At 38.9% G+C, this 14631-nt stretch overlaps 1 protein-coding gene across 8 annotated transcripts in view; it reads right to left on the bottom strand.

Annotated features, from left to right (window-relative positions):
• Window positions 1–998: 998 nt before the first annotated feature.
• The window catches only part of CACHD1 (cache domain containing 1), a 237184-nt gene continuing 223551 nt past the window's right edge, over window positions 999–14631 (bottom strand). For 7 of the 8 annotated variants that reach the window (XM_044430088.1, XM_044430090.1, XM_044430089.1 and 4 more), the window contains 4 exons: window positions 13890–14051; window positions 12406–12483; window positions 11443–11544; window positions 999–2695 (listed from right to left, as the gene is read on the bottom strand). In XM_044430088.1, coding sequence (XP_044286023.1) covers window positions 2457–2695; window positions 11443–11544; window positions 12406–12483; window positions 13890–14051 — 581 coding nt within the window. In that variant the 3' untranslated portion in view covers window positions 999–2456. The remainder of the gene's footprint in view (window positions 2696–11442; window positions 11545–12405; window positions 12484–13889; window positions 14052–14631) is intronic. The other variant, XM_044430091.1, reaches the window with a different exon arrangement.

Below are 14631 nucleotides of genomic sequence, written 5' to 3'. Positions count from 1 at the left end.
CACTTTTCATTTATAGAAATTCAGTCTATTTATCATTTTCACTACTACTTAGCAGTTTCTAAATACACATCTGATGAAGCTTTTGAAGCCAGTAAACAGCAATTATGAAAATCCTGTATTTTGCTCTCTTAGTATCATAATACAGCCATTTAAGTTATGTTCAAAAGAGATGCTATTGTATACTTAGCAGGTACATTCAAACACCAAATGATACATTTGTGTTTTGGAAACTGGTGGACTTTATAATTACATTAAAAGACAACAAAGAATGTAGTAGTGTTTTCAAAACATTGTAGTAGAAAAACCAAGACAAACTACTGGATAGGATGACTGCTAGCCTTAATGTATAAAAAGAAGATGCTTGATTTGGAATGAATGAGATAACACTGCTCTCTGAAGTACTTTTTCTTTCTGTAATACAAATATAATGTATTACAGGAATCTGCATAATCATCTGATTAACAACATAAACCAAAACAAGTCCAGCTAAAATTTTGATAAATCAATACATAAAACAATATTTTTAGATACAGAGGAGCTGGCAGTATAATTCATTTTTAAATTTGTTATGTACTAATTATCATATGGTGATATCAAATGCCACTTGTCAGCAGGAGTTTTCTAAGTGTTTGTATAAAAGCTTCATCCTGTGTACATAGGGATTCCTATTATGGTTGTATCCAATGTAGGTTTAGAGTAGACACACTGAAGTAAATGAGACTTAGGCTAACACTGGATAGTTAGTGCAGAGATTATGCCCCTGCTTGTTATGGTAGAATTCTCCACCTGTATTCCACATTGGTAATTCTCAAAGTATTTTTGAGTTTGAACAGTGAGAAAGGAAGATGACAGCTGAAGGTGCTGAGGTGAGGAATGACACCTGGTGGTTAGGGTGCTGTTCACCTAACCTTGAAGAATTTGCCACATCTACTTATGAGATAAAATAAAGGTTTTTTAATGGTTGTATTAGCCTTTCAAAAGTAATTCATGGACCCACAATTTATATACAGTTTATTCTACTAGAGATTGTAATTTTATACATACTATAAAAGGGATTCTGATAGCACACGCATACTGACTTTACCATAATGCGTAAGAACCATTTTACATAATAACTATCAAGCATCCTATCATTTAAACAGTATCCAGGTTTTAAAAAAAAAAAAACTACATATAAATTGAAGTTTATCATATACACAGAATGTTGCCATAATATTTTAATCACAATAAACAAAACACTGTGGTTTAAAACTAATTTGAAATTGTGATGGCCCATGTGGTATGACTCAGATATGATTACTCCCTGTAAGAATCACAAAAATAGCATTAAATTCCAGAAAAAGATGAGACTTATCTTCATAGTTCCAGAATAAACTTTTCATAAATAACCAAGTTTACAAAGCATTCAATTTATCTTTGAACTTTTTGTTTTTTTAATTGCAATATCAAATGAGAACAGAGCAACAGATCATCAGTATTATTGTTAGTTTGCTAAACAGGAATGTTGTTTGAGTACTGCAGCGCACAGATTGGTATCCTGCCCTCAGCCTGGGACTGAATAGACTAAAGCGTGATCAAAGGAACAGAATTTCTCTGTGCCTTGGCCAGTAGACTTGGTATTTCTCCTCCCCACATTGATTTAAAAACTGTGTTATAAACCATCTTCAGTGTGTACAAAATAACCATGGAAACCAAACCTTAACCATGTAAACAAATCAGCACACAATTTCTTCATTTTCCCTTTATAGCATGATGGGGGAAGGGTGAATATCCTTCTGTTCAGAGGGATGGCAAGTCTTTTGAGAAGAACCACAACACCACCAACACATATAAATCATGGGCTATATTCACAGAGACTTTCCAATGCTTTTATCCCCACCCATTCCTCTCCCTAATAGTTCATGAATGTTTTGAATTCAATAAATAGTACAAAAATATTCCTTTATTTAAAAATCTTGAGATGCACTGTCCCAGGTCCTATACAACAATTCATAAGAGTAATATACTATTCTTTAAAAAAACAGCCTCAGCAAATGAAAACTGTGTAGCAACAACTATTTCTGGATCCAGCACCTCCTTGTCTCTGGCTGCAAAGATTTCTGTTCTTCCAGTTAAGGAAACCGAAGATCTCCTGCTCCTTCATCTGAGCAGACTCTTTTCTTGGCTCAGACTAACAGGATTCAAAAGGCTCCATTTACTGTATAAACCTTCCTGTGTTTGGAGGATGAACATTCCTACTATTCCATTTTATTGAAAGTTATGGCAGGTTTATTCATCATGCTAATTTCTCTTCCACTTTAGAGTCAACCATACATTCTAGAATGTAAAGTTTTCATGTGAAATGAGTTCCATGAAGTTAGTCAAGCCAATGCCTGGTAAAAGTATAAATGTTAAGTCTGGCCTTCACTATCTGGATCAGTGCTTACTGGCTGCATTTTGCTCAACATCAGAGGTTGTTAACATTCTGCATCTACTGTATGTACTGTGACTGCAGCCTGTAAGTGGTGACTGTGGTGTAATGCTGGATGGTGCAACCTGTAGTGGTGGAACTTATGACTCAAGAGCGCAGCAGTCTGAGGAGGGGTGTCCAGATCTAAATCTTCATCATGATTTCCCACATCTACACCAGCCGATAATGGGTCATTATTGCAGGGAGGGTTTTCACTGTCTTCCTGAGGACTCATAGTACTGTATCCTGAAAAGTAAAGCCACACTGGTAAGAAATGATAACTTTGTAGCAAAAAGGGCAAAAATATGTGAGGTGCAATACCACAAAGATAACAGAATGCTTACAATGCTTACTGATTCCCATTACTAGAATAATACACTGTAGAAAGCTAGCATATGTACTAGGGTATTCTGTTTCGTTTTAAAATTGCTTCTCTTCCTTGACATTCTTCCTTGAGGTAGTTTTACCAACTTAGAGGCTTGTACTTGAAATGCCAGCTTCCCATAAAACATTAGTACTCAGTATAGACAGAATCAAAATCCAAAAAGGCAACTTCCTAGAGGTTTATACCAATAAAGTCCTTTGTCTGAGGCCATCAACAAACTACAAACAGTTTTTGGAGATGTGTGGTTCAGACAAAAAAAATCAATGGATTTGAACTAGAAATTAACTCACTCGTTCTCCCAAAAAAGCTTTTGAAAAGGAACACCATAAAAGCAAGAGCAATGTTCATTACAGTGTTAAAAATTTACTGTTCTGATTTCTAGAAAACAATAGGATGGTCACTTTCCCAACAAAGTCTTCAATTATTCTGCCTGTAAGATGGCAGAAGCTACATTACTCTTAATCTTTTAATTTGCTTAAAAATGCTATAGGTAACTCTTATTTATTTCAGAAAGAGATGCATAGGTAAGTGAGTTCTTGTTTCAATGTTCTGTCAAATTTCTTGAATATCATAAGGGATGAGGTGGGATTTGGTGGGAGCAAGCAGCAAATATGACAGTCTATTAATTTCTTGAATTAACATGGATTTCCATTGACTTTTCTCAGATTTTGATTCTTATGGCCATAAGCATCAGCTTGCATAGCGTAATCCATATTTCATTAACTGTCACAGCATTGAAAAAATCAGACGTATTCAATCTATAAGGTAAGCACCTAACTTGTCCTTTTTTCAGAAAGATGAAGAGATCCAATTCAAAACTTCAATAGACTCCATGGCCAACATATTTCACAGAATTACAATTCACAGTTGATCAGGCAATAAATACCCTTACTAAAAGTGCATATGGTAGATTTCAGCTGCACTATTATGCATGCTAAATGTGGGACTAAAGTGCCTGAGGGAGCACCTTTTCCCATATCAACCTGCCCTTTCAGTGAGATCTATAGGTCAGAACCTTCTGCTTGTGCCACCTCATGCACATGTACAACTTACAGCAACCAGGGGAGGACTTTTTCCATAGTGGTACTGCACCTTTGGAATTCCACAGTGTGACAACCACTATCTTTGATGCAGTTCTGCTAACTGTTAAAACTCACCTGACTGATTTTAATACCTAGTTGAATAGATCTTGTTTGTTTTCATCTTTTTATTTTAATGATGGTTTTAATTAATTTTGTATATCACTCTGTAATTTGGACAGTATATAAATAAAATAAACTTGACAAGATTCAATTCCAGGGCAGCAGGCATGATATTGGGCTATCACTGATTACTGCAACTTGAATGTGTAGCCTGTTTCAGATGCATGGTGAAATGTGGGCCCAATAAAATAGGCTATACAATACATCAGAAGGGCTTTTATTGAGGCCCAACACAAACGGAAGATAGGGGTTGGAGTTTTCACATGCACAGAAGATAAAACTAATGAGAGAGCAGCAAAAGCCTCCACAAATCTCCTTGACTGCACAGTGGAAACGAACGTCTCTGGCAAAGTGGTGCATTGACCCAACAGCACACACAGTGCTTTCCGAATTCTCTGCAAATTACGGGAAAATTGGGAAGGGATGTTTCTTTTATCCAGCACGAAGAAGGATGTGGTGGTTCTCATCATGCTGAGTAAGTCCAGTGTGATTTGAAAGGGAGAAGTTTCCTTCCTTTCTTAGAGTCTTCTAATACCTACAAGTGATCAGTACTAAGCACAAATAATGCATGGCTACTGATCAAAGGCTATGTTTGTGGGCTACTAATGATAAGGAAAGAGGAGAAATGGGGCAAATAGGACCTAGCTTATTTTCCCTTTTATTCCCATTGTCTTCATTCTTTTTGCTTAGTGATGATACCCAGTGATGCTACCCAAAGATGGCCTCTTTCCTGGGATCATTCTGCACCCTTTCCTCCATTAAAAAAACTTTTGTGAGAAGCCAGAGTAGTTAATTCCTTTCTAGATGCCCCCATATGAGGAAAGCATGTCAGACAGAACAAAACACTGACAGGAGAGAAGACAAAGATGAGGAGGAACAAGTGAGGACAACATATTCTCTTCCTTCCTTTGTTCATCGCTGCTCTTACATTGGTGGCTTCCTCCCTGTACAAAGTGTGCAAAGAAGCCTGGTCATGGCCTTAGGACCACAATGCATTGTGACATTTTGGGTGCCACTTGCATCACAGTTTGGGGCAGCTCCATTTTGTCCTATTAGATTCCTGTTTTTGGCACTGCATTCTCTGAACCGTTTTGTATATCATTATGTGGACTGGTCAGTGTGTACATGATAGTGCTGATCTAAACTAGTCTGATGACCCACTTGCAACTAGCCAAAAGTGATCAAGAGTAGAATAAAAAAATCCATAAAAACCCCAGCAGTTACATAAATCTGTCCTGTTGTCTGCTTTTCTGGACATTTATATGTCATTTGTGATCAGCAAAGATGGAAAATCAGAACATAGAATAGGTACCATTCAGCAGGAAAAGGAATTGTTCTGAGCCGATCTAACAGACTTGTTCAGTACTGTAATTGTGACAATGGTGTTACACTGAGAAAACAAAATCAAAATATATAGCAATATAAGCCCCTGTATGAGATCTCATTTGTCGCTCCTTTCATCTGCTTTAGGGCCTTCATTTACCTTTCAGTTATTGGCAACATTGATTGGAGACTACACCATTAAAACCCATGGTTCCTGGATATATTTCAACCAATTTGTCTGACTGCACTTTAGTAAGCCTTTGAAGTTCAGCTACAAAGGATGCAAATGGAAAATGTCCCAAACAGAAAATGTCCCAAAGCAATATCCTACATCACCTACAAAATGCCATCATGGCATATTAAGGAGAATATTTATAAACATAGGTAACACAAATAGATATAAAGGTTGCATAGCTGTAGCTAGTTCTTCAAGTGGTCACCTGTGCATTCCCACATATGGGTGCTGCGCCTGTGCAGTGCCTTATTTGGAAAGATTTCTTTGGCTTAGCCTGGAATGTTTCATGGGAGCCCCACCCACTCCCTTCCCCTATATAATTGGTGGGCTCCCACCATTTTCTCAGTTTCACTGGAGACTGACATTTGCCACCTATGTGTGTTGTAAGTAAATCATGAGATGTGTCTACCACCCAATAAATATTAATATTGAAAGCGAAGTCTGCACATAGTGTTATTAGTGAGTCACTGACACTGATGCAGGGCTGGTGGGTGGGTTGTGTGAATGCACAGATGACCACTTGAAGAACTACAGTTACAACTATGCAACTTGCTTTTCCTGGTCGTGGTCTCTGTGCATCATACATATGGGTGATTAGCAAGCATCCCTGATCAGAGGTAGGAGGTGTTGGCAGGGAACACAGAACCTATATGTAAGTCCAAGACAAGAATGAGACATAATTCAAACTCATGTCCTATGAACTCATTTATCAAACATGAAAAACAGATGAACTGAACCAACTAAAGTTTAACTGAACCCTACTAAAGTTTTTGATTCCCAGTCAGTGTGATGGTGCACTGTGACAATCTGCTGCTTCAATAGCTGCAAACCCTCTGTGAGGAAAACCTTTGCCAGTTCTCTCTGTTGGCCCGGTAAGAAGGCTGCTTGCATTTCCATTTTTTGCCACAGGAAGACCTGGTACTTCCCCATCATAGCCTCGTAACTGGATATGCGGAGGCCCAGGCCTGTTGCTGCATAGATGTGGTGCGCCATCATGTCAAATTGTTGTCCTTCTCTATCATTTGGAGTGGTGTGGTCCCTCTGATATCTGTACTTCATTGACTCCACTATCATAGAGTTCAGGTGGGGATGATTCAGGAGATTTGGAATGTCCTTTTCCTGAACCCAGTACATCCTCTCCAATCACTGAGAAGTCGGGTGAGGATGGTAAGGAGTCTCCCAAGGCTCTTTTATTGCTTTGGCTAGAGCCAGCATAAGAAGTATGGCTATTGGAACAGCATCCTCCATACAGATAATATCATACACAATGTCCTCTCTCTGGTTGGTAACCTGCTATACTTGAATGCCAAGAAATTTAGCCATATGGAGGACATGTTCTGAAAATTTCCCAAACTCTCACCAGGAGAGCCTTGGCCCTGGCCCTAAGAGGAGACGACCTCCTCTGGTGAAGTGGAGACAGGTTCAGTCAGTTCTGAGGAATCAGATTCCACATAGTCCATGGGGCCCGAAGAATCTGAGCCAGAAGACGGAGAGAGCAGCCGATGGATACCTTCCTGCGGAGCATGAGTTCCAGAGGTGCTAGGTCCTTGTTTGCTTCTTGGTAGGCAGCTTGGGGGTGACCCATGCTGGGGCAATCTTCCAGACAAAGCCAGTCAGGTATACTGCTGGGGTTCAACTGTCAAATCCCACTGGTAACATTGGTGATAATGGGGTGGAGGTGGGAACCATTACGAATGTCCACTGAATGCTGGATCCACAAGATAGATGGAGCAGCAAGATGAGGCTGGTGACAGTTGAGCAGGTGACAGTATGAAAAAAGGGTGAGTGATCTGTGATGTCGGAATTGAGGGCAACTTAGCTGGTGAACAGAGCGGAGAACCTCTGATTTCCCCATCAGAATACGATACTGGAGCCAGGCGCTCAGGTTGGACCTTGTGTTCCAAAGGAACAGTTGTCAGGGACCATCAAATTGGAGATCCTCAAGTCAGTGATTCCCTCAGTTTGGAGGGCCCCACAGGAGTCGCCTTTCCTGATGGGGGTTTGTGACATTCCACACCGGTAGGTGAATGTTCTGCCCATTTGGAGTGCTTCTTCTGCTTCTTGGCCTTTTTTGCCAATCCAGAATCCTCAGATTTGAGGTGCTTTCTTTTCTCCTTCCTTTTCTTGGGCAACTCCGATTTGACAGAAAGGTCAGTTTGGGAGGTAGTCGGCTTAGATGTTGTACCAGTTGCCAGGTGCTTTTTACAGGCCTCTTTAGGGGCCGAAGTGGCCTGCTTTCCTTTTTCCACCACCTCACACATAGCTCCAAGTGTGCAGTCCCATGTTTCCATGCGGAGCCTGTGCAGTCCCATGTTTCCATGAGGAGCCTGCCTGCACGGTTTCTGCAAGCCTGCTTCATAAAGGCTTGGCAGTGCTTACATTTATCTACACAATGCTCCTTGTCCAAGCAGAATTGACACAAGGAGTGCCCATCAGAAGATGGCATCTTAACACTGCAGCTGGCACACTTTCTGAATGCTGGTTTGCTCAGTGACACTGGGTAAGTAGAAGGGTAAAGATGAACAAAGGTTTTTTTTAAATCTTTATAAGTGGAGCTGAAGAAGGGGAAGGGGGAGGGGGATGAAAGGAAGATGGGGATTGAAAAACTGAATGACTACAGAAGAACATGTGAAAGGAAAAGCAATTGAAAGTAAGTTCTAAGGCAAGAAAGTTCTGAGGACAAAGCGAAACGAAGAATGCTAGAGACACCCAATGCACCTTGCAAACAGTGTTCAAAAGTGAACTAAGAAAATAGCAGGAGCCTGGAGGGGGGAAGGCGGTGGAGCTCCCATGGAAAGTTCTAGACTAAGCTAGAGAAATCTTCCCGAATAAGGAACTGCTCAGGCCAAGCACCCATATGTGTGATGCACAGAGACGAGGACAAAGAATTTCAACCTCTAAAAATAATCCATTAGAAGAAAAATATACATTATATGCCAAGTCTGCAAATTAGAAGTCTGCAAATTTTGCACAAAATTTCTATTGCATTATGCAATGCATTGCAAGTGTATTTTGAGTATATGAGATTTACATAAATTTGCAAACAGAATAAAAGGGAAAAAAAATCACCAGCCCCACACATCCAACATAATTCACTCATCTGTGAAAGCTTTTTAACTATACCAGTCTGTGAGGACCAATACTCCTAACAACAGTGCCATGCTACTGTACCACCTGTTTTATCATGGCCTTAATTCCTGAAGTCATGAAGTTGCTAATCAGTGTATTGAAAAAATGAACCAGTTTCAGTTAAGCTACAGATTTCCTCTAAAACAGTTAATTTTTCCAAACTAAGAGAATGAATTCTTCTTGTTACCATCTATGTTATTCATAGCTAAGGTATTTATATTTTATGATGTCATTATAGTAAGATGGCCTTCACTTATTTGCATTTATTTGGAGTTTGTTTTATGTATGTCTTCCTGTTCTTGGCTTTGTTTACCATTATGCAGTCTTTCATTTGTTGCTTCTACTTTTATTTCGGATTTGCCTCCCTCACAATGTAGAAATACATGCACACCTCTATGTCTGCAATCTTTTATTATGTCTATATATTATATTGACATAATATATTTGCATTAGATGGGAAAACAGAAAGTTCAACATATTTCTTTGGAACCATTTTGCATACATTGGATTATAGAATGCATTAGAAGTATCTGCAATGAAATGGTATCTTAACACTATTTAGAAAAGTTAACAAATATTTTTAAAAGTAGCATATAATGATAGCACTCCATTTTGTAGTAAGATCTATACTCTCTAATCTTGTGCTAATCTCACCAAATTAAAGGAGAAAAAGAAATATTTGCACTATACATGCCCCAAATGGGTAATTTAAAATGAGAAACACAGGTAATGGCCTTTACAAGCATCAAATGTGCCATTCTAAAAGCTCATACATCTAAAAGCACTAGTTGTTCTAAGTCTATGAAAACTTTACTTTGCTTCTGGAGACAAAGGGTTATAACCAATATGAGTCCTATTTAAAGAAGAGTTGTTGAAATGAATAGGAATTTAGTTATACTTACACTTGAGGCAACCTTGTTGCATCCCAGTTATGTGCATTATACCCAACTCTTTCATGAAGTGTTCATGCATTAAATTTGTTGGAGTATACTTAAAACATCTTCAGTCCTAAAATTATATGACTAAAATGGTACATTGTGACTGCAACACATTTGTAAACGTGTGTATTATCTCAGCAGTCTCTCATTCTGGAGTCCCTTGAGCCTTGCAGAGGAAGCTGGAATTTACTGTGCTTTTTTGCCAGACTATTGGTAACTTTTGCATTGTAAGAAATTTGTCACATTTTGTTTCTCCAGCCTGCAGGTACTGAAGAGGAATACTAACCCCACCATCAAGCAATAGAATATTGTTGAAAGTGGGCAGGGACAGAGGACCAGTTTACTTTTATTTGACAGCTGACAGATTAGAGACAACTGAAAATTTACATGGGAGAATTGTTACTCTTTGAAAAGGACTGTACCACATAGCTGCTTATAGATTCCAATCAGCCCTCTGTGCAATAGACTGGATGGAGATGTTGCCATCTAGAAACATTCAAGGACTCCAAGAAATCAAATACATAGTTCTCTTCCTGTCCCACATTTAGCAACATAACGCATCTGTATTTATAGTAAAAGTGACATGAAGATACAGCTGACAACCCTGGTATATACCCCTGCTAAATTCACATTAATCCTCTTAGTAAGCTCATCAACTTGATACAGGTTTTAAGACTTTGAAGCAGCTGTTCACTCTTACTAGTTTTTTGTCATAGGTCAATTATGTGGCAAAAAAATTCACAGCCTTATGACAATGGAAATGTCAGAAACCCCAAATGTTATTAGCACAAACATATTTCACATACACACACACAAATATATCCATCCATCCATGATATATGTTTTCTTTTGCATTATCCTTCTATTGTTACGATGCATAACAGCAAGTCAAGAGGGCAATCAACATTTTAAAATCTAATTCAGGCTTAATGACCAGAAGGACATCCTTGGTATACATAGCTAGTAATGAAAATCTTTGTCAAATATTTGCAGTCTGCTTCAAATGCCACAGATAGTGCATTCCCTATAGGCCCTTTACAGCATCTAGAGGGAGGAAGGGTTTTTTGGAGTTCCAGCTTCCATCCCAGGACTCCACACTTGGAGTGTCCTCTCCACTATTTGCAGCTGATGTAAAAAGAACTGTGACAGGAATTTAAACGATGGAGTGGGGAGGCGATCAGTGCTGTCAAGACATGAGGTTCCCTGGTGGCACCTCAGCCTCCTTCCTTCCCATTCCCAAGCATAGAAGTTAGACAGCTGAAATTAACCATCTAGGTGTTCTGCAGGACAAAAGGTGAGTAGAAGGTGAGCTTCACCTCTACACACTTCCCAGCCAGCACAGGATACCCACAATCCCCTTAGTTCAAAGTATTACAGGCATCCCCAGAGGACTGCACCCAAATAAATAATACAAAACCTAGCTTTCCTTGTGTTTTCTGAAGAATTTAAAAGGCATCTGGCTTGTCTGAAGGGGAAAAGAGTGCATGTAAATTCAGTAGAGCTATGCCTTTTAGAATGCTGAACACAGTTGGTATCATCCATGATTAAGATACTAAGCAGAGACTTAAGTCAAACAATTCATATCAGAATATCACCCTGACAAAAATAGTTTCAATGCTGCAGAATGTCTTGCCATGGAATGAAAGTGTCAAATTTGTTTTCAGTATGAAAAAATCAAGTACAGCACTGGAGCTGGGATAACTTTCATTGAAGATTTACCTGCAACATTGCCAAATAAAATAGGCATGCGGTACAGATGTCAGCAGATTCCAAGATCTTACCATGATCACTTTCTGTTCCTGATCGTCCCCAGTAGCGACGTCGACGTTCAGGGCTGTGAGCATGTCGTTCAATAACTGCTGCTATAAACCGTGTGTTACTGACTAGGAATGAATGGGGGGAAAGGGGCAAAGCTTATGTTGGTTACACATTCAACAAAAAAATTCAAAGAAACTTTAACAGATGACAATATACAACAGTTCATTATAGGATTATTGTGAGATTCCAATATTTATCAAACTACTACATCTCACAACGAAAAGAACAGCTGCTGATTTTGTAACCTAGGCTAGTACTGTGAGTTCTTTGAAATAAAATCTTGAAGCAAATTATGTCTGTCTTAAAAGTACAATGCTTGCTGCAAAAATGCCAGAGCAGTTGCTACGTAAAACCTGATGAGGCAAATAGAATAACCTGTAGAATAATAGCTGTGGATTCAATCTGCTACATTTATACCTAACTTTTGAACTCCTTGAAAACAAACCATTTATATCTGGGGGGCTGAGTTAATGCCTGAAAACATATTGTTAGCGAGGGCACAGAAATCAGCAAGTCAAAATCAACTGCAGTTCATGAATCATCTGTTTGGTTTTGGGCTATAAATGTATTTTCCACATTGTGTTTGCTGTTTGGAAGAATGCATAAAGGCAGGAAATTGTGGTGCAATACAATGGACAAAAAGTTGGCCCTAGCTTCAAATCAGCACTCTGCCACAAACTCCAAGGGTGGTCTTAGACAAGTCAATGTTTTCTATTGGTTCCAGTTTGAAAAAGGGCAAATATTACAGCCACAGAGGACTGAGGAAAGGATGAATGGGGCAAAAATGGTAAATCTGCCCACTTGAAATGGATATAGAAGCAATAAATGCTGCATTTTAGCTGTAGGAAAGGCAGGAAAAAAGAGCATGGAGCATCTCCCCATATTCTTCCCCACCTTGAACTACAATATGACTGCTGAATACTTACTGATTCCTCTGTCTTCGTGACTGTCATCATCCCTCTCATCCCTATCATTCTCCAGGTTGGACATGCGGACTGACATTTCTACACACCATTACAAACAGAAAAATGCAACTGTTAAAGAGAAAAATGTTGCATTAGCCTGTAAGAGTGCAATGCTTTCAAAGTGGCCATAGGATGCCCCTCTTTTGGGAACAAGGTACCTGAGACCCAGAAAGCATGCAGCAAGCCATTTTAATAATTTGGTGGAAGTAGGAACAGAGTAGATAGCAAAAGTTAAAAATGGGTACAAACTTGCTAGCCTTTTCTCCTCGTTTGAGTCACCATAGAAAACCAACCATCATAAAATATGAATAACTCATTACGTATTGATGCTAGGTAATTCCTACTGATTTCAACTTTTCAATTGTTGCCTTCTAAGCATCTACCTAATTAGAACCAAAAATGCCATTTCAACTTACTTATTAACCATGATCTGGTTCATATACCATGACAATCCCCATTCAAGGCTGAGCATGGGTTGTCAATGAACTGGGTTGTTGTGCTATGTAAAGCTAGCCCTGCTGACAAGCTTTGCTTTGTTAACCATAAACAACTAACAGTTCACAAACAAACAAGTATGGGTTCTCTTTGTAGGCTATTCATGGATAATTAAAAATGGGTTGTTAGTACAGCTGGGTTCACAAAGCACAACTACCTGACTCAACAATTACCCATGTTTTAACAACAACCTACATTCATCCCTAAGTCAACCTTAAGTGTGGATCGTCATGTTAGTTGAACCCAGTCAGTGCCCTCTAAAAATAATGTATTATGGTCAGTTTGTTTTGACAGCCATCTGTCTCCATAAGATAATACACTCTAGAAACTTTGTAAAGCTTTGGCCAGGTTCTATTTTTTTCTGGGGCAGCAACTTTTTCTTAGCTCCTGTGTAACTCTTGCTGACCTCCTGTGTATGCTTGCCTAGTGTTTGTAAAGTGGTGCCCAACATTCATGTAGCATATTATAAATATTATCTGTCCTACTACAAAGAAGATAGGAATGCCATAACAGCAACCGCTGTTTTGCTTCTAAAACAAAAGATTGTTCAGAGAGAATATATCTGTCTCATATTCAATTAGAAAAGTGTAATGTTTCTTTCAAAAAAGAAAAAAAAAAGAACTTCAGAAGCAGGACACAATTCATCTGGATTCCTAAGTCCTAAGGAATTCCTAAGTCCTAAAGGGAAAAATCGGATCTGCAAGAACGTAGAAGGAGAAGCTTTTATGTTTTTCAGGTCAACAAGAAGAGCAGTAAATATTTCTGTATCCAGTAGAGGGCAGTGGTTCTCATTCTATGTTAAAGCAGATGTGAATAAGCTGAATATTTCAGGATGTATGATTATAAATAAAAGGAAAAGAGGGAAAACTTCAAAACTAATTAAGTTTCAGCTACTAGGTCCACACAACACTCTGCACACCTGCCCTTGAGCAAAACATTTTTAAGCGTACCTTGGGCTGCAAGTGGAGACATATGTTGGTGACTTCTGCGGTGGATCTGGTGACGATAAGCATAGACTGCCAGAACTAGAACCATAATGCATCCCATGATACCTCCTGCTACAGGTCCAACTGGAGCACTTTTTATCATATTCAGTGCTATCACTTCATCTCCTTAATTCAGAAAGAGACAAATACAAAAGTGTATGTGAATATTCTGGGAAAAGTTGTAACCACCTTCAATGTAGGTAAGAGGCTTGAGTGAAACCTACAACTATAATCTTGATCGTACACAGATATTTCCAAAGGAATACATGAGGACATGTCAGTTTTTAAAATGGCAACTAATAGAAATATCAATCTGTTTGGTGCAGTGTTTCAATGTAACATATGAACCATAGGACGATCAACTACAATAAGTCTGGAAGCAGCTCTTGCCTACAAACCGTACTGTGCAGTCCACAAGTTGCTGTACAGTCCAGGGGGTATCATGAAAAATAAATAAAAATAAAATTGATTTGCTGCTGAAATTTGTCAACAAAATGTTCATAGTGCTAAAAGCACAGAGTACTATTAGCTTCAGGATAAGTTAAGTTTGACCCTTTTAGTGCTAAAAGCACTATTTTTTGCCACCACCAAATTCAGTGGCATGGCATAGGCTGAATGTGACCCACAGACCTCAAATTATCAAACCCTGACAAACAGTGATATATGGAAACATTATCAGTGTCTAAAAGTGCTGTACATTATGCAG

Source organism: Varanus komodoensis, unplaced genomic scaffold (assembly GCF_004798865.1).
Source record: "Varanus komodoensis strain SLA01 unplaced genomic scaffold, ASM479886v1 scaffold20_1, whole genome shotgun sequence".
Lineage (NCBI taxonomy): Eukaryota > Metazoa > Chordata > Lepidosauria > Squamata > Varanidae > Varanus > Varanus komodoensis.
The sequence above is the reverse complement of the archived record's forward strand: the minus strand, read 5'-3'. Positions and strand labels throughout refer to the sequence as shown.